The sequence below is a fragment of the Aedes albopictus genome, chromosome 3 (genome assembly GCF_035046485.1).
Source record: "Aedes albopictus strain Foshan chromosome 3, AalbF5, whole genome shotgun sequence".
Lineage (NCBI taxonomy): Eukaryota > Metazoa > Arthropoda > Insecta > Diptera > Culicidae > Aedes > Aedes albopictus.
Window position 1 is genome coordinate 428,878,495 of NC_085138.1, and position 21,223 is coordinate 428,899,717.

A 21,223-nucleotide genomic window follows, 5' to 3' on the forward strand; every position below is an offset into this window, starting at 1 on the left:
GAAATTTAATACATTATGGATATTACGGTGTTGTTGTGCAAATTTTAATGAATCGTTTTTCCAGCTTTTTTAATATGTGCTGTATGCAAAATTGTATGATGATGATAAAAATGGGGATGTATTTCAGTTTCCTATCATTTGTTCATGGACGTGATATGTTATGATGTATGAAGGAAACTATGGAGAATGACTCTAACAGGGTACCGTATTCCCCCTAAAATATCGAATTGGAGCGGACCTGGTGTGATGATTAAAACACTTGACTAACACGCCGAGGACCTGGGATCGAATCCCACTCCCGACAAACTCGCAAAATATGAGTTCTTCCTTCGGAAGGGAAGTAAAGCGTGGGTCCCGAGATGAACTAGCCCAGGGCAAAAAATCTCGTTAATACAGATAGAAAAAAAAAAATATTTAGAACAAGTTTAGATGACTCCTGAAGATTGAATTCATAAAAAACGTGTATCGATCATGTATTACATGGCGACCGTGACAGGACACGAACCTGATATCTACGGCTTATTTTGTGCGCTTTCGAGCGCGGCCTATTTAATTTCACTACTTTGCATATCTTCGGACAAATAGGCCAATTTTGTCTGAAACTTACAGACTTCTCCAGTGTCGAGCACTCGACACTAAGCTTAGGTTAAAAAATGTCGTACGGAAGTTAGGGTATAGGTGAATCTGATCGTTTGTGATGCGGACAATTTCCTACCTATCAGGCGGTCTAGAACTCGGCCCCTGTTTTTATAATCTTCTACCATGGTTACATCACAAGCTTTAAGAAACAAGCTGCACCCTAGTGTGCCAGTAGTGTAGTGAGTAGACCGCTTGTCAGTCAGTGAACAAATGGACCAATGGAGTAAACTCACTCAGCTCTCCGGTACGCCATAATAAGGTACTACATTGTTTTGATTTTGTGTGGAATTTAGAGTTTCTTGGCCTTGTTGTTAGCAAAATTTTTGTAAGAGTGAAAGACTGGGATAGAATTTCATGCAGTGTCCTATAGGGAAACAGAAAACAGAAGCTCTGGGAGAAAACCTGAAATAAATTCCTAGATGATTCCTAGAAAGAGTTCCTGAAAAAAATCTGGAAGCAGTGTCTAAAATAATACCTGAAGAACTTCCCGAAATAAGTTCCTGAAAAAATTCCAGAAGCGATTCCTGACAGAAGCTTAGAAAAAAATCCTGAAGAAATCCCTGGTGGACCGTCCGAAGGAATCTCGGAAGAAATTCCCGAAAAAAAATCTGGAAGTAGTTCCTGGAGAAATCCTGAAAGAAGTTTCCAGTGGAAGTAACGAAGGAATCCCGAAAGGAACTGTTAACCCAAGCAGCACACAAGGCACAACGGAGTGACGACAGCGCAGATTTTTGGTTGGACACGAGTCAATTCAAGATATTCTGCCTTTGAGTCAGAATTACATGAATGTTATTCTTGTACAACCAAAAACCTGCGCTGTCGATACTTCTTTGTGACTTGTGTGCTGCTTGGGGAAGAATCATGGGAGGAGCTTCTGGAAAAATCCCAAAGAATTTTTTGGAGGATTCCTTGAAGGATCTCAGTATTCCTGGCAGGTATCCCTGACAGAATTTTGGAAGAAGTTTCAGGACGAATCCCTGAAGCAATCCCCGAGAGAACTCGTGGAAGAATCCCGGCTACAATTGCTCCAATACCTTCTGGAAGTGAAAAAAAAACTTCTGAAGATATTCCAAAAGAAAATGTCAGGAGGATGAATGAGTTTAACAGTCTCAGTAACCTCAGCAGGTATTCCTTAAAAATTCCAGAAAAAAAACCCTTGAAGAATCTTGGAAGTACGTCCTAGAGCCCTGGTGAGAGATCTTGAAGGAATCACAGACGGAATCTTTTTAGGAATCTCAGAAGAAACTCCTGGAAAAACTCCATAGAATAGTCGAGAACTGCATGGGAATCCCACATAAAACTCCTGGAGAAGTCCAAATTTGTGGCGAAACAGCGGAAGATTTCTAGGAGGAGTCCCAGATGAAATTCCAGAAGGACCTCTTGGAGGGGTGCCACCGTGCCGCGCCGTCATTCAGTCATAAATCAGCATACATTCTCACGTTCACGAATTCCATGTTTTAGATTTAATCAAACCACGCATGAAAAGCTGGCAAGAGTTACCAAAGTCTAAAAACCGACGAAATTTTTCCAAAACTGAGTTGTAAACAACAAGAAAACGAAACCGCGACTTGCAGATCCTGCCATGAATGTGGACGACAGAAGAAACCTCTCTCCCAGCCTAATGATTCTATTGCTTAGGGAAGGTAAACGCCTTTGAGTAGAGTAGAATACTAACTTAGAGTAACCGCAACCTTTAGCTCGGGTTACCGTTGATGATTGCACGCAGGCTAATAAAATGTTGAACTATAAACTCTCTACGTTTGAGTTTGTACAATATTTATTTGACCATTAAGACAAAATCTTGTGGAAGGTCATCTTAGAGTATCCTATCTTTGAGGCAATCATACAAGATTGTCTACTTTCTGCTCATATACTGGACTACAGCCTACTGCACACAGTATCCCAAGAGCTAGAACAGATGGTTTACACTTCATCTGATTAGTTCTTGTGCAATTCACTTGGATCATTATTACTAAAGTAGACCATCTTTTCTCAACATGTTAAACTGTTAATCAGTTGCAATCAGTTCCCGAGTAGAGGAAAAGAGCACAATAATAGCATATTTTGATATGGAGATCAAAAAGTGATATGGGTTTGATTGACATAAGAGATAAAATCAAAAATTTACTCCCGGAACATCATCATCAAATCATATTTAGATTTTGTAAGATCTAACCAATAGCAACGAGCTATTCGTATGATCTTGAAATATCAAATTTTGATATTGTTCAGATGTTCCAGGAACTTTTTTCAGATATTATTTTCAGATCTTTTATCTCTTATATCAATCAAAGCAATATCATGATACAATCAATCTTGTAATTCAGTCCCTGTTTTTATAATCTTCCACCATGGTTCCATCACAAGTTTTAAATAAAAGCTGCATCTTAGTGCGTCAGTGTAGTAAGTAGACCACTTCTCAGTCAGTGAACTAATTGACCACTGAAGTAAACTCACTCCACTCTACGATACGAAATACTCTCCTTCTCTATCACTCTTATAGAAAATTTTGTAAACAACAAGGCCAAGAAACGTTAAAATCCCATACAAAATCAAAACTGTGCTGTTCCCTACAATAAGACACTGCAAGCCACGTTTGATAAGATACTTAAGTCTTCAGACGTTTCGTGGTCTTGTTGTATACGATTTAGTCATAGAAACAATTCGTCAGCTTTTCATGTGTGGTTTGATTTAATTTGAAGCATGGAGTTCGTGAGCGTGAGAAAGTGTACTGATTTATGACTGGATGACGGCACGCTGGCATCTCTCCAGGAGGTCCTTCTGGAATTCTGATTGTCTGATTTCTTCTAGAAATCGTTCGCGGTTTCTCCACAAATTTGTTGCAGGACTCCTTCAGGACCAGGGATGCCATATATACAGATTTATCTCTATTCTACAGATTTTTGAGCATCTGTACAGATTGCGTTTATATGAAATACATTTTTTTCATTTGTATGGAATACAGATTTTTCAAATAAATTTTATATGGGATACAAATTTTTGAAAGAGTGATACAGAAAACCATCTGGCATCACTGTTCAGGACCCTTATCAGGGATTCCCAAGGAGTTCTTAATGATTCTATGGAGTTCTTCCAGGAATTACTACTAAGATTCCTAAAGAAATTCAAGTCTGTGATTCCTTCAAGAGTTCTCATCAGGATTGCTCCAGGAAGTATTCCCGAGATTCTTCCAGAGTTTTTATCCTGGGATTTCTCAAGAAACACCTGAGTACTGAGATTATTGAGGCTACTAGATTCCTTCATCCTTCAGGAATTCCATCCAAGTTTATCCTAACAGTTTGAATGTCTTCAAAAGTTTTTTTTTTACTTCCAGAAGATATACTAGCAATTTGACCCAAGATTTCTTTCGGAATTCCTCCAGGAGTTCTATCGGGGATTACTTCAGGAATTCGTTCCGAAACTCCTTTCAAAATTTTGTCTGGGATTCCTTCCTGAAATTCTGCGCGAGATTCCTCAAAGAGTTCCTTCTGGGATTTCTTTTGAAATTCTTTCTTCAAGAAATCCTCCAAAAACTTCTTCGACACTTTTCCAGCAACTCCTTCCATAATTCTTTCAGGAATTACTTCTAGGATTGCTTCAACAATTTCAGCCGGGATTCCTTCGTTGATTTCACCAGGAACTACTTCCAAGATTCTTTCGGCAACTCCTTCCGGGAGATCGTCAGGAATTTCTCCAGGATTTTTGGGCTTCTGTCAGTAATTGCCTCTGGAATTACTTTAGGAAATCCTTCGTGGATTTCTGCGAGAGCGTCTTCCGGGATTTCTTTTGGGACTATTCATAGGATTTCTGTGGAATCTTATTCTGGGAAGTTCTTCTGGAGTTCTTTCAGAAACTACTTCCAGGATTTCTTCAGAAACTCTTTCCAGAGTTCATCTAGGAATTGCTTTCAGGTTTCCTCCAAGAGTTTTATTTGGAATTCCTGCAGATCCTTATGGGATTCCTTTGGAGTTGCATTCTGGAATTCTTTCGGATGTTTTTCATAGATATCTTCCAGGAGTTTATAAGGAAGTATTTTGAGAAATTCTTCCTGCAGTTTTTGCTTATGGTATTCCATTTGAAGTTCCTACAGGGTTGCCTTGAAGAAAAACTTCAAGTTCTTCCTGGTTTTCGTCAGAAGCTATTAGGAGAATCTCAGATGGAATTCCTGGAGGATTCCTGGAAGTTCATGAGAAATCCAGAAAGAAATCTCTTAAAGTTCCAGTAGGAACTCAGAAAAATTTTCGAAGGAATTTCTAAGATAAAACCTGTTAGGATTCCTCTGGAATCTTATTCTGGGAAGTTCTTTTGGAATTTTTTCAGAAACTGCTTCTAGGATTTCTTCAGAAACTCTTTCCAGGGATCATCTAGGAATTGCTTTCAGGTTTCCTACAAGAGCTCCATTTTGAATTCCTGCAGATCCTTATAGAATTCCTTTGGAGGCTCATTCTGGAATTCTATTGGATGTTTTTCATAGACATCTTCCAGGAGTTTATGAGGAAGTATTTTGAGAAATTCCAGTTTTTGCTTAAGGTATCTCATATGAAGTTCCTACAGGGTTGACTGAAAGAAAAACTTCAGCAAGTTCCTTCTGGTTTTCGTCAGAAGCTATTCGTAGTATCTCGGATGGAATTCCTGGAGGATTCCTAGAAGTTCATGAGAAATCCCGGAAAAAAGCTCTTGAAGTCCCAGTAGGAAGTCAGAAAAATCTTGGATGGAGTTCCTATGATAAAACCTGTTAAGAAACTCAGAAAAAAAAACTCCTGGAAGGATCTAAGGGGGTACTGCAGAAGGAACCTCAAAAAAAAAAATGCTCCAGTATTCCTGAAGAATAACAGAAGGAAATCCTAGAGGGATCCTAGAAAAAAAATGTTGAGAGACCACGGAAGGAATTTCTGAAAAAAAAAACAAGCAAAAATTTTTGGGGTTATCTTGGGTGGAGTAAGCTTATAGGGATCTCGGAATGGATTTCTACCAAAAATTCAGAAGGAATTTTGAAAAGAAAAACCAAGAACACCTGAAAAATCTCGGATAGTATTCCTCAAGCAAACCATGAAAAAATATCTGGAAGAATCCCGTCAGTACTGCCTGGAGGAATCCTGACAACAGCTCTTGAAGACATCCCAGACGGAACCTCTTTAAGAATCTCAGAAGAAACTCCTGGAAGAACCCCATAGGAAGCTTCTGGAGGAATCCTAAATAAATCCCCGAGAGAATCTCATCAAGAACTTCCTGGGAATCCCATAAAAAACTACTGGAGGAGCTCTGAAACAAAATTACAGTTTTTCTGCCAGAGGTTTTCTGGAGGAATCTTGGATGGAATTCTTGTGGAGTCCCAGAAAGAAGGGTACAACCGTGCCGTCATCAAGTCATAAATCAGCACGCTTTCCCACGTACACTATCTTCACATGTTGAACAAAATCAAACCACCCATGAAAAGCTTGCGAATCGTAAACAACAAGGCCACGAAACATAATTTTTTTTTAGAAATTTATCTTGCAACCGCGGTTTGCAGTGCCCTTTTGTTTGTTTGTGAAAATAAACCCTTCCCTTTTCCATTCGTTCACGGGAAAACTTTCGCGGATATGGATGGTAAATGCATTTGAGTAGGCTATGGAAGGTAAACACTTTTGAGTAGAGTAGACAACTGACTACCCAAGTAACACACTTGTCACAGAAAAGTCACGGCGTCGCAGGTTTTTGTTGCGCAGAAGCCACTGTGACTTGCTTCTAGCAAGTAAGTGTTTATTTGTTAGAAGTAAGTCATAGTGACTTCTGCGCAACAAAAACCTGCGCCGCCGTGACTCTTCTGTAACAAGTGTGTTACTAGGGTAACAGCACTCTTCAGCTTGGGTTACCGTTGGTGATTGCAAGCAGGCTAATAGAATTATGACCTATAAACTCTCTACGTTAGAGTACAGTGTTTATCTGGCTATCAAGTCAATATCTTGTGGAAGATTATCTTAAAGTCTGCTGTCTCTGAGAAGATCATACAAGATTGTGGTCAAATCAGCAACTCGTCACTACTTTCTGTTCATATACTGGACAACAGGCATCTGAACACAGCATCCCAAGAGCTAGAACAGAAGGTTGACACTTCTGATCAGTTTTTGTGAAACCCCCTTGGATCATCATTACTAAAGTAGACAATCTTCGACTGCATCCAGCTGATGGTAAACACTAAACCAATTGCGATCAATTTTGTCATATCGCTGAATACTGTCCCAATCAATCTGTCCCAATGCAATCAGTGCATATATAACATTTCTCAAATGAGTTTTTTGTGGCAACAACTGTCCACATGATCTCAACGTTTACCCAAGGTAAAGTCTGTTTGAATCTGTAGCAATAAATGCCATTTTTCCAACTAAACGGACAACTGTGATATGCTGTAAGTGGGATTAGGCTAGAAATGTGAAATTCTTTAAAATTCTTTAAAACCCAACTAATGACGTTCGCACGTTGACAGTAAAGTGATTCGACACATGTGTAAAAAGTTATACGATCGTAATTCCAGCCAAAAAGTGACATGTTATTATAATTTCGATGATCAGCTGTAACTCAAAAACTGTTCAACGTAAAAAAGCACCATCATAATTAAACTTACCTTTTGGCAGCACCAACAGTCCAAAACAGGTCAAACATAAAATCCACGTTACACTCAAAATCGCTACACAGCCCTGGAAATAAACCAGAAAAACACACACCCAGGGTTAAATCAGCTCTTACCAAATAAATACAATGAAAAACAAATAGAGCTACTGGCGCAGGGAAAAGAGATTCAGAAGCACTGTCTGGTCGTAAAATTGTCCAACTGACGTTAATGGGCATTTGGGATGCCACACCGCGCCGTGCCGGTACGCACTCACCCAGGTTGTGTCTGTTCCATTCCACCAGCAGGTGCTCGACCAGATGAACGCAGGCAAAAAAAAAACCGTGAAATGAAATTCCGACGAATGAAAAATCAATGGCATACAGGCTCATAAAATTTCGCCACTGCAATCAAACTGCCACGAGCAGACATTGCGCGCCGGTCGGTCGTCCTTTGCGAGGGGCACTGAAAGCACAGCAGCACAGAGTACATAAACCAGCCAGCAATGCCAGAATCTGGGAATGTGAGGGCGTAACGGAATCACCTGTTAAATCAAACATTGCTACCTGTTTGGGCGCAAACTCTGTGCGTTGGTGGTGTTAATAAAATAATTTGATTTTTCGCTTTGTTGGATTTGCTTTGAAATTAATTGTAAGTTATGAGAATTCTGGAGCAATCTGCGCGATATAGTGATGCGTTGTGATTCAAATAATTTCATGTCAGTGGGTCGTTTGAAGAAAATTCAGGAAATCCCTGGAAGAACCCCTGGAGTAAACCTTGGAGGAATTTCTGCAGGAATCCCTGGAGGAATTCCTGGAGGAATCCCTGGAGGAATTCCTGGAGGAATCCCTGGAGGAATTCCTGGAGGAATCCTTGGAGGAATTCCTGGAGGAATCCCTGGAGGAATTCCTGGAGGAATCCCTGGAGGAATTCCTGGAGGAATCCCTGGAGGAATTCCTGGAGGAATCCCTGGAGGAATTCCTGGAGGAATCCCTGGAGGAATCCCTGGAGGAATTCCTGGAGGAATCCCTGGAGGAATCCCTGGAGGAATCCCTGGAGGAATTCCTGGAGGAATCCCTGGAGGAATCCCTGGAGGAATTCCTGGAGGAATCCCTGGAGGAATTCCTGGAGGAATCCCTGGAGGAATTCCTGGAGGAATCCCTGGAGGAATTCCTGGAAGAATCCCTGGAGGAATTCCTGGAGGAATCCCTGGAGGAATTTCTGGAGGAATCCCTGGAGGAATTCCTGGAGGAATCCCTGGAGGAATTCTTGGAGGAATCCTTGGAGGAATTCCTGGAGGAATCCCTGGAGGAATTCCTGGAGGAATCGCTGGAGGAATTTCTGGAGGAATCCCTAGAGGAGCTCATGAAGGAATTCCTGGAGGAATTTCTGGAGGAATCCCTGGAGGAATTCCTGGAGGAATTCGTGGAGGAATCCCTAGAGGAGCTCATGAAGGAATTCCTGGAGGAATTCCTGGAGGAATCCCTAGAGGAGCTCATGAAGGAATTCCTGGAGGAATTCCTGGAGGAATCCCTGGAGGAATTTCTGGAGGAATCCCTGGAGGAATCCCTGGAAGAATTTCTGGAGGAATCCCTGGAGGAATTCCTGGAGGTATTCCTAGAGGAATTCGTGGAGGAATCCCTAGAGGAACTCATGGAGGAATTCCTGGAGGAATCCATGGAGGAATCCCGGGAGGAATCCCTGGAGGAATCCCTGGAAGAATTCCTGGAGGAATCCCTGGAGGAATTCCTGGAGGAATCCCTGGAGGAATTCCTGGAGGAATCCCTGGAGGAATCCCTGGAGGAATTCCTGGAGGAATCCCTGGAGGAATTTCTGGAGGAATCCCTGGAGGAATTCCTGGAGGAATCCCTGGAGGAATTCCTGGAGGAATCCCTGGAGGAATTCCTGGAGGAATCGCTGGAGGAATTTCTGGAGGAAGCCCTGGAGTAATTTCTGGAGGAATTCCTGGAGGAATTTCTGGAGGAATCCCTGGAGGAATCCCTGGAGGAATTCCTGGAGGAATCCCTGGAAGAATTTCTGGAGGAATCCCTGGAAGAATTTCTGGAGGAATCCCTGGAGGAATTCCTGGAGGAATTCGTGGAGGAATCCCTAGAGGAGCTCATGAAGGAATTCCTGGAGGAATTCCTGGAGGAATCCCTGGAGGAATTTCTGGAGGAATCCCTGGAAGAATTTCTGGAGGAATCCCTGGAGGAATTTCTGGAGGTATTCGTGGAGGAATCCCTAGAGGAACTCATGGAGGAATTCCTGGAGGAATCCCTGGAGGAATTCCTGGAGGAATCCCTGGAGGAATTCCTGGAGGGATTTCTGGAGGAATCCCTGGAGGCATTTCTGGAGGAATCCCTAGAGGAGCTCATGGAGGAATTCCTTAAGGAATTCCAGGAGGAATTCGTGGAGAAATTCAGTAAGAAACAAGAATCAGCGAGAATTTCTAAAGCAATCAAGAAAGGAAGAATCCCTGAGCCATTTATAAAAAAAAAACATTGATTGAATCACTACCACTTAAAGACATAGACACGTTTAATGCTTCCAGTGAGCTATTTGCTCTTTGAAGGAAGCATGACACTAGACAACGGACTAGCATGCAACGCCCAGTGGCACAGCCGAAAACTTTTCCTGACAGCTGCGGCGAGAATCGAACCCGCGCTCCTTAGCACGATGCGACTAAAGGCTTGGTGACCTTAGCCGCACGACCACGAAGCCACACACCACCACCACTTAAGCATAGTATATCAGGAAATATCGGTAAGTGATAATCTCATTACAAAGCAATCTCGATTTTTAATCAATTATAAGAGTCAGTTTCAGATTGCTTCCCTTTCTTACGATAACTTATGACTTACGACCAAACCAAACCGCATGGCCTCCAGGTACGAAGCTTATTTTGCAGCACATAAATCCCATCGATAATTCCATTGTCGATCTACCGCAGATAAACACTCAGCCAATCAAGATTCTCACTCTCTTAATTTCTTATTTCAGCGTAAAACATCATTGTCTTAGACTGCGAAAGCGTGCCTGAAGCATGATTGTTCACTTTTTCCATCATCTCCGATTCGCGCGCGCTGCAAAGGAAACCCCCAAAAGCAACACCAAGAAGGCCCAGCAAGAAATAGAATTATTTACTACCCAAAATCCCATTCGATCCCCAGTGTAATCTCTTTATCGAAATTGATGATGAAACAATAATATCGCCTTTCGGGTGATGCCTTGTTTGGGACGCGTGACTTGTGTCTTTACCTTCCTTCATACTGAGTACTACTAAGGAAGTGGTTGGCATTGTCTTTCTTGGACGACGACCACGTGCGGCCCCAAAAGGAAGCGATGAAACATTATCCGGGTGAAATTAGATCACTTACCATGATTTCGATACAGAACGCACAAACATAGCCGCTTTCTACTGGTCGCCGCCGCCGCCGGCATCTATTTGTTGGTCCTCTTGTGTTGTTGGCTGCTGTCCTCGAGTATGCTTTATGGGGCACATTGCTAGCTGTCGTCGGTGTTGTCGATATTGCCTATTTGGATTGGTTTTACGACTGAACCAGAGTGGAAGGAAATCCCATTACAAATGTGAATCAAAACGTGTTAGCGCATTGTGGCTGGATGATTATAAAGAGAGAATGTTGTTTGGAAGTCAGAGTTCTTCAGAATAAGATTTTTATTGCGGTTAGCGAAAACTATGTTAGGCTAGTGACGTATGTAGTTTGCTTCAAATGGTTCGGAGATCTTACCCTTTTAACCGTGTTTAGTCCACAAGCATCATGGTAAGTATTATCATAACTATAGGACCGTACACACCTCGTTGTTTCCACTTTTGGTGGATTTGGACAAAGTTGTACTAGTAGTAAGTGATCTTACAATCGCATGTTATTTTCCATTTAGGACATTTTCCACGAAATTCTCTTCCCGGGAAGAGTGGACATCTGGTTATCTGGAGAGAAACGACATCGTATGTTACACTGATGCAGGTACTGGTGTCCACGCTCATGAGATAAGGCATTTTTACTCACTTGGTAGACTGCACCGTTTTTCAGGCCGAAATATTTGCTCTTATGTGCTGAGTGGAATTAGTACTTCAGCAACACGTAATGGGCAAATGAATGTGGTAATACATGGGAAACTCAAAATAACTGGGATAGGTAAAATTATCACTTTTCAAAAAGTGTTCAAATCGCTGTAACTTTTCGAAAAAAAGCATCAAATATTCTCAAATTGTTACTGTAAGTTCATCAACTAGTTGTGTATCAGTGGCCAAAATTTGGGAAGGATCGGGCCATTCTACACATAGTTATAAAGGTTCTAGAAAAAGGTATAATTATCCGATAGCCAATTTGAAGCTGTTATATCTCCGAATTCAATGATCCGAATGCAATGAAATTTTGATCATTTATGAATTCTATAATGAGCAATCAAAAACATTTGACTAAACTTAAAATTCTTCACACGAAAGAAAATTATTTCGATTAGATTATTTTTCTAATATAACACGAATTTTTCCAAAACTTTATCATCGTTTCCAAATTTGAGATAGTAATTCTAGTTCATTTGAATTCCCTCTAAGTGAATTTAATATATTTATGTTTCAAAGGAAAGCAACCAAATAGCCTTCATTGAAATTAAGTAAAGTAATGGGATGCATATGAAAAACAGATAAATTTACTGAAAAAACATGGAATAAAGAAAATCGCCATAACTTTTTATCTTATCAATAATTTCAAATTAAGTCAACTGTTTTTCAAAGTTCATTATTTAAGTCATAAATGATCAAAATTTCATTGCATTCTATTCATTGAATCCGGAGATACAGCAGCTCAAAGTTGGCTATCGAATAATTATATCCTTTTCTAGAATCTTTATAACTTCGTGTAAAATAGCCCGATCTTTTCCAAATCTGAACCACTGATACACAACTAGTTGATGAGCTTACAGTAAAAATTTGAGAATATTTGATGCCCTTTTCGAAAAGTTACAGCGAGTTGAACATTTTTTGAAAAGTGAAAATTTTACCTGTCCCAGTTATTTTGAGTATCCCCTGTAGGTACTTCTGTTCAGATAACCAGGCTGCTATTAAAGTATTTGTTTCGGCTAACTCTTTTCGAACTCAATCCAGGAGCTGAATTCAGCAAATGCTGTTCACCTTGTATGGGTACCTGGCCATTCTTCCACCGCTGGATATGAATTGGCGGATGAATTAGCTCGCACTGAAGCATGACTTCATTGGACTCAGCTATTCCGGTATTGACATCTGAGCTGCCACTCAGCCCAAACAATACTGGAATAGTTTGGAGTAATGTCGTACTGCGTCATCTTTAGGGATGGCGATGGCGAACTATCTAGCTAACCTGTCTAAGCAGAGTTGCAGTATGCTGGCATGGTGGTCAAATCATTGATTGGTCACTGCCGACTCAGCTATTATATGGCGAATATTCAGCAAGCTGATTCATTTGCGTGTGATAGTTATGAATCGGATTATGGAACTTTGTATCTTTTGTTGTGGTAAAGAGCTAGACCCGTATAAAAATGAACACTAGAGTCTATGGGCAGAACTGTGGAAAAACAATAGATTTTTATGTTCATCATGATTTCTATTGTACATGTATTGTAGAGTATACATTAAAAATTGAATCGTTACAATAGATCAACATTAGATTTTACTGTGTTCGTCAGATTTCACTATATTTATAGAGATTTCGCATAACATCAAAACAAGCAGGTATAGTTACGTATGTTTGTCATTATCAAAGATAAATAAAATTTAAAAGGCAACAGTTGATTTTTTTTTGTTTTCGCTATAAAATGAGTAATTGTACACATTTTTGAGTATCATTTTTTACACGTATTTTATTCAATCAAGACGCTGACGGCAGGGTGACCAGACCTACCGATTTCTTGGTAGTCCTACCGATTTTCGACATGTCTACCGATTCACAGGTGCGAGCCCTGAAACTAATGATTTCATACCGAAAACTACCGATTTTCCACCCAGATAAGAAAAAATTTGGCATGCATCTTTGGAGTCAGATCCAATCACTTAAGATTAAAAGAACTTGCCAATTTTTTCTAGAAATTTCTGTGAAGATTTCTGCATAAACTCCTAGTGGGATTCCTCAAGTATTCACTGCTGTGATTACTCCAGAAATTCCTCCTGTAATTCTATCAGGGATTCTTCCAAGACTTCAGCTAAGGATTATTCCAGAGATTATTGCAGATATTCCTTCAAAGATTCGCGTAGGTGCTGTCCAAAACTACGTAGACGTAGTCTTTTTTTGAGCCATCTCAGCCACCCCACCCCTCTCCCTCGTAGACTTTTGATCATACAAAATTTTCGTAGACTATTTGGCCAGATAACCCACCCCCCTCCCCCCTAAGAGTTTTCGTAGTTTATGGACATGCCCTTAGAGATTTCAACCAAGATTTCAACAAGGATTCCTCTCGATATGGACCAGTAGGTCTGTGCCAATAAGGGAGAGAGAAAAAAAAAGGATTCCTCTAGAGATGTATCTTGAGTATCGTTCATAGACCCCAGAGATATTTTGTTTTGTTTTCCTCCAATAATTCCTGGGATTCCTCCAAATACCTATTTCTGATGGGATTTTTCTTCCAGGATTTCGTTGGAAATTTCTCTTCAAAAAAATCGGTTATAATTCTTCCTCCTGTGATTTCTCCAAGAATTCTTCCTGGAATTTCTATAATTAGGAACTCCACCAAGAATTTCTTATGGGATTCCTCCAGAAGTTTATCTAGCTATATCTGCTGAGATTCCTCAAGCAATTTCTGCTTCTGAAATACTTCCAGGGATTTTTTTTTGGTGAATTTCCGAGGCATTCCCCCCATGTGGTTTTCTCTAGAGTCTACCTCAGAAATTTCTTAAGGCGATGATATAGAAATTCTTTCAAAAATGCTCCAAGAAGATTTGTCTTTGAATTTCTCTGGAGATTCGTCCGATAATACCTCTAGAGGGATTTCTTTCAAGAATTGTTCTACTTTATCATCAGTAACGAATGCAAAAAGCAGAAATAGATCTAACCATTCCAAAATGTTCATATTCTTTTGTAAAATTAAATTATTGCAAAACATCGGACATTTCTGTCTCACAATAGAAAACGGAATCCTATTGTGGAGTTTAGGATTTCTCTGGGAAGGAATCACCCCTCACGTGCAGCACACACAACTTACCCAGGCTGACGTTGGTTCGCAAGTAGCAAGAGTGAACGCGGTTGGGTGACGCCTGGAGTTGTTGCTACGCAAGCAGGGATGCTAACACTGTCTGCTTGACAGTTCGCATCACATTCAAATGCGCTATATCGCCTGCTGTGATCATTCTCTTTATCACAGCTTTATTCAGTACATCTTATATCTCACATCCTTCTTCTACTCTAAAGAAGTTTTACACATTTTTAACATAAAATTGAATTTCCGTATCTCAATTTGGAGTATTTACTTACAACCATTCAACATAATTAACTGTTATATTACATCGTCACATACGTTGCAGCTGCTGCCATGGCTGCCGAATACAGTTTTCATTGTGAGGTACCATTCTGACTATGCTGCTGCTACTTTGTTTTCCAAAAAGATCGAACATTCTAGTACTTAATTGTAGGAATGATGTTTTACGACGAGCAATGGTAGCTTGCACAGTGACGTCATCATTATCTCTCTCTCTCTCTTCCTCTCGTTCGGGGTCGCTCGATACAGCCTTCCTTGCACTCAAAATAGTTTTAAGGGCAATGCTTAAAAATCATATGTGATTTTGTTGAAGTTTTGTTTGTAATGCAAGGCTCTATACTTGTAATATTTAAGAAAATTACCGCTTTGGTACTGGGTGGTTCTGAAAAAAAATCTTGCTCTATGAGTCTTTATTCAATCTTATACCCGAATTTATCCCATTGCTCCGTCGTTTAAATTCGAGATATCTGATAAAATACATTATATATAATCTATACAAGCCCGTGCACAAGGGGGGGGTTTTGGGTGTTAAACCCTCCCCATTACCGACGCTTTATACACTAGGCGCCCCTCCGCCTTTTGCAGAAATTGGCAAAAACCCCTCCCTTGGCGCCACTTCTGTGCACGGGCCTGAATCTATAGATCTATCTATAGATAAATAGAATAAAGCATTGTCATTCATTGAAACACTAGCCACAGAAAACAAACTGCATCAACATAATCCTTCTTTTGGCTAGCCGACATTGACGACACCTTTTGATAAACGGCACTAATCAAAACTACGGGATTTATCTAATATTTTTTTTTTGCGTACATTGCTAAGATTTATCGGCCACGCTAACAACAAGATGTAAGCTTCAGATCCGACATTTGCACGAAAGAAAACAACACCATCTTGCTAACCCAGATTTTCGTCGGCGGACATTGCCGGGACTGTCCCTCCACGGCAAACAACACGCTGTAAGCATTCGATCCGACATTTGCACGATGCAAAACAACAGGATCTTTCTAACCTTGCTTTTCGGCAGCGGACATTGCTGGAGGTTTCCCCCCACGGCAAACAACACGCTGTAAGCACAAAATAACAGAATCACTATAGCTTTTCCTTACCAGTTACTGCTGCTGGTTTGTTTTTCTCGTGTTTTATTTCTTCCTCGATAATTGTCCAAGCACAAAAAATCATCCGGAAGCATGCACCATCCGGAGCCCACGATGAATATCACACCACATTTTTCACTTTTTTGTGTTGTCGTAATTTTCTCACTATTGCATGCAAATTGAAGAGTGTTTCCTCCCAGCAAAATAATAAATTGGTTCGATATTTTTTTCGCAATTGAACGAAAAACTGGCAGGAATTCACCAATGTGGAGTTTAGGATTTCTCTGGGAAGGAATCACCCCTCACGTGCAGCACACACAACTTACCCAGGCTGACGTTGGTTCGCAAGTAGCAAGAGTGAACGCGGTTGGGTGACGCCTGGAGTTGTTGCTACGCAAGCAGGGATGCTAACACTGTCTGCTTGACAGTTCGCATCACATTCAAATGCGCTATATCGCCTGCTGTGATCATTCTCTTTATCACAGCTTTATTCAGTACATCTTATATCTCACACCTATTTATTGCACCCATAAACAAATAGAAACGTACCATAAAAATCATAAAGCGCTCAATAAAGAATGAACATATGTTCCATGAAAATGTGCAATGTCATCCATAAATAATTGACAACGTTTCATCTATATATATAAAAATGAGTTTGAAGTCCCTTTGAGGCAACAAAACTCACGAACGGCTGAACCGATCGGGATGACCCTTGCATAGTTAGATTCGTATTCATTGTGGCTGTGTTTATATGTACAAAAAGTTACAAAAATCAACTTAAAAAGTAAGAAAATTGATAAAGGGCTGCTTTTTCAAGAGCCGGAAAGAAAATCAACACGATCGGAATGAAACCAATCTAGAGTGCGGTGCTTAAATAAGTTCAAAAGCTGTCAAACCACCACAAGCTTGGCAAGACAAAGTTTGCCGGGACAGCTAGTACTTTATAAGAATGTACCGGTAAAGCTTAAAATTTTCTCATTTAAAGGAAATTTTGCACCAATAAATAATACTGAAACGCTCCATAGTAAAATACAAATGCTCCATAGAAAAATGCAAATGCTCCATAAAAAATTAAAATTGTACCCATAGAAAATTGGATATTGCTCCATTGAAAAATTAAATTGCACCATAAGAAATTGTAATTGCACCATAGAAAATAGATGAATTGTTCATAAGTATTATCAAACTGCACTATAGAAAAAATGAAGTGCTCCATGAAAATTGAAAATCCTCCAAAACATTTCCCAAATCATTGAATCAAATGTGTATCCAGTAATCCAGTAATAAAATCATTGCACAAAAATACGTTTATGTTTACGTAAACATAAGAAACTTTTGTATCACAACCACGGGGAATGACATTTCCTTTACTAACCGGAAAAATCCGCATTTATCCGTTGCTAATCGTCGTTAATCGCGTCTAACTGCTGCTCTGATAGGAACGGATAAATGCGGATTTTCCGGTTAGAAAAGGAAGTGTCAATCCCCCTGATCATAACTGAAAACCATCCCCAAACCATTGAATCTAATGTTAAATCACAGCTCAAAATCTAATATTCTTGACATATTTAATTGTTCAAAAAAACAAATACGTAAAAATCTACGGTATATTTGATTCCACGTATCGATATTAACAACATTTCATTTACATAAGAATCTTATGCTTTAAGAAAAAAAACTTGTATGAAAAAAAAACTCTGTTATTTGTTATGATATTTAACAACCTTCATATGATTCTGTTGTAAGAAACGTTTGATTCTATTGTTTTTCTACTATTATTTTAACACTGAATTCTATTCTAAAACCATTGTTTCCAAATGGTTTCGTTACATTAAAATCCTATGTTTTTCTATTGTTTTTTTTTATCCGAGAAGGCTCTCTTTATGCTTTATGGCTCAAATGTGAATAGCATATTATCCAAAACTAAAATAGCACTTTTCTCCAGAATTGTCATAATTGACAAAATAAACAATCGGACATTATTATTTTCTTCTGTTTGTGGATCATTATTGGAAAAAGTGCTTTTTTAGCTCTGGAACATTTGCCATTCTCAATTGAGCCTTATGCGTTATAACGCAATCTAGCGTTCATCACCAATCTCTCACAACCAGTCACAGTAGATCGCAATTTTTTGTTTAACATTTTCATACGGAGACGTTTCCGTATGAAAACAAACCTATCCTCATCGGGAGCGAAACAAAGAAAGGTGATCAAACGTCGGATAGCCTTAGAGAGCACTGCATCTCTTAGATTTTGTTAGGGATTTTGACGTTTCTTGGCCTTATTGTTCACTAAATTTCTGTAAGAGTGAAAGAGAAGGAGAGAATTTCACTCAATTCTCTGTTACAGTGTACATACTTTTCAGGGCGCTGTTGGAACCCATTGTGGTACGCTTATGCGTTAGTGCCCTCTTCCAAAGTATCTTTTCCTGATGATTAACCTGGGCTTGTTAGGGGAATATCTGTAAATAAAAGAAAATCGGGTTAAGTACGGTTCCTTTGAATTCCACTAAGAATTTGCATCCTTTGACAGATACGCATTTCGACCTCAACTGTAAGGTCGTCTTTAGTGTCTTGTACTTGACTCGAGTCAAGTACAAGACACTGAAGACGACCTTACAGTTGAGGTCGAAATACGTATCTGTCAAAGGATGCAAATTCTTAGTGGAATTCAAAGGAACCGTACTTAACCCGATTTTCTTTTATTAATCTTTTCCTATTTTTCTACCCCTTTCCCTCAGGTAGATGTTCAAATAGGATTGGCGAGTTATGGCGATGGCACAAATGTCCCAAATGGAGAATAACGTGTCTCTGGAGCCGGCTTTCTGATACTTGATAGTACCTGATACGTCGTTGAACAGGACTATTTATTTATCAATCAATCTTTCAAATCATCGTCAGTGCACATCATCGAGTACTCCATGACCTGATCGCTGTTGCAGTCGTTATCAAAATTCCTGTAAAATCGTTTTCCAAATTCAATGTCAGCGACCGAGGACCCCATTTTCGACGTTCTAATTGTTGGCGCTGGTCTGTCCGGGCTGTGCGCTGCCAAACGAATTCAAGACAAATGCTGCTCTCAAATGAGCTTCAAGCTGTTGGAAAAATCTCCGACGACGGTCGGCGGTCAGCTCGATGGCTGCCAGTCACGATGGATCACCAGCAATCATTTCCACGCCATTGAGCTTTGTCGAGAACTGGGCTGCGAGATGTGCGAACTGGCGCAAATGACCGAGAGCTCCCAAGGAGGGGTGGAGGCTAGGGCGTTACGTGACGTTGACCCTTGGCAGGGGATGATTTTTGGACCGCTAGCAAAGATCGAAACCGACCGGTTGATGACGGAAATTGACTCACTCAGCTCAACAAGGTTCATCATCGATGACCCGCTGAATATGGATGTTTTCTTGGAGCGAAAGTTGCTGCTGGACGAATCAAAGGACTTCTTCCGGTTTCTAATAAAAATCAGCTGCGGCTTCCACCCGAACGAACTCAGCGTGACGGATTGGTTCAAATTTTGTCGCTCTATGTCATCGGTCAGAAACGTGTACGAGATACTGAAGGTGAATGGGACACACATGGTCCCTTTGGAAGGTTGGGCTAGTCTGGTGGGGAAGCTAGTTCAAGTAGTAGGAGAGGAAAATATTGTACTTGGGTGCAAAGTCACTCGACTGGAACTTAGTGCTGAAGAGGAGAACAGCTTTGTACTGGTGACTGATGAGAATGGATGCATCTGGAAGGGTCGGGCCGTCATTTGTGCCATTCCATGTGATGATTTGCGGCGAATCGATTTTGCTCCTTCTCGTCCGACGTTCTTCAGACAACCGAATTCAAATGCAAATATAACACACGTCAGTAACTTCAAGGTTTATTACGAATCGTCCATTTGGAAGGACCATGTTTTTTCGGGTAGCATATTTCTCCCAGCGTATCGGATATTGTGTTTCGAACGGAGAACAGGACTACTGGAGGGGTCATTCTTCCATATGGAAAATGTGACCGAGCACGAAGCGAGACATGCCATTCTGCACATTCTGAGTTTGACTCTGAAATGCCACTCACTACTAAACGCCGTAAAATTTGAAGCAGAGCGACAAGCTCTGCCGTTTTATTTTGAAGTGCCCCCATCATTTAATAGGAGAGTCATATTTGCTTCCTCGAATGCAAGCTGCTGGTACCGGGGGTTCATCAACGGATCCGTACAAGGAGGTGAGTTCCTGGATTATGCGAGCTGTCTTATACGCCCTTAGAATACATACAGTTGAATCTACATATCTCGATAGTTGTTGAACATTACAATATTCTACACAAAGATTCCTTTGTGTTCTGGTCTCGCATAAAAAACATTTATTATAAAAAAAAATAAATGAAAGTTACCGTAATCCGGAGTAATGTACAAGCAATCGAAATGCTTAATATTTATTTTCGCTAGATGTTCTGGCCAACTTAGAAATCTTTCATCTGTCTCAAAATCCTTATGCCATTGCAAAACTAGTCATTATAAAGTAATTATAGTAACAAGCCTGAAGTCTGCCAGTTACTATCACCATCACCATTATCACCATCAGCGCCATTAGTGGCAATGTTACATTTCAACAAAGTATGTACTCACGTGCTTGCCTTTTTTCATTTTTTTTTCGTGCACCAGGAGTGAAAGCCGCAGTCCTGGCACTGCTCGAAGTGCGACCTCAAACCATCAACTTCAAGGATGTAACCGACATGCAGTGTATCCACTTCAAGTATTTCCAACGAAGCTCCGGTCTCGAGCGGTTCTGGTATTCGCTGAATCTGTCGAGTGTCAGTCGATTTGTAGCCGTGGCAGCGACAGTGGCTGCCACCTTCAGCATGCTGATCGGATTCACCAAAAATGTCGCCGGTATAAACGAATTCGAAACTGAGTGATTGACTCTCTGGGCGGAAATCTTACAAGTATCAAGGTCGGTAATGAATTCATCAAACTGATTAAATTATATCGCGAAACCCTACATAAACCACCACCCCCAAGCGTTCATAAATTCAATTATCGTTATCACTTCACCCATCTGTTGATGCGTATCGGAAGACGAGCTCTGTCCAACGAAGTAGTCAGCTCGATTTCCATAACTAACCAGTCAGCCAGCCAGCCGTCATCTAGGGCAGCTGTCGGAACCGTCTCATTGATAGGCAAGCCATCGCTACTAATAAGGCAACGTTTATAATTATACCAATTAATTAAAGGACTTCCTCCTTATGGCATCATCGATTCCTACCGTTTGCCACAAACTATGCGAGCCTTCTAGGTACTCTACAGTGTGCCAGTGATAGGTTCTCACATTCAGATGTGAACGTTATTGCATTTGTGCTGCTGTACGTGCCAAGCTTTAATATTTACTGTCATCATACCACCATCGTACTCGTACCACATGCTTTGCATTACATGATACTAGCGAGC

The 21,223-nt window shown here is 40.5% G+C and overlaps 2 protein-coding genes across 2 annotated transcripts in view; one reads left to right on the forward strand and one right to left on the reverse strand.

Moving 5' to 3' along the window:
• LOC115267983 (5-hydroxytryptamine receptor 1D) overlaps positions 1-21,223 on the reverse strand; it is a 322,319-nt gene that overhangs the window by 41,699 nt on the left and 259,397 nt on the right. The window contains exon 4 of the mRNA XM_029875846.2: positions 7,244-7,316. Within this exon, the coding sequence (XP_029731706.1) occupies positions 7,244-7,316 (73 nt within the window). The remainder of the gene's footprint in view (positions 1-7,243; positions 7,317-21,223) is intronic.
• LOC109621484 (probable flavin-containing monoamine oxidase A) lies at positions 18,689-20,969 on the forward strand. Its single transcript, XM_020075514.3, has 2 exons — positions 18,689-20,001; positions 20,441-20,969. The coding sequence occupies exons 1-2, from the start codon at positions 18,777-18,779 to the stop codon at positions 20,692-20,694; spliced, it is 1,479 nt and encodes a 492-aa protein (XP_019931073.3). The 5' UTR covers positions 18,689-18,776; the 3' UTR covers positions 20,695-20,969.

Bases quoted from the DNA above. Each gene is read 5' to 3' on its own strand.
- LOC109621484 (XM_020075514.3), top strand. From the start codon at position 18,777: ATGTCAGCGACCGAGGACCCCATTTTCGACGTTCTAATTGTTGGCGCT. The intron at 20,002-20,440 runs GTGAGTTCCTGG...TTCGTGCACCAG, and splicing joins CAACGGATCCGTACAAGGAG to GAGTGAAAGCCGCAGTCCTG.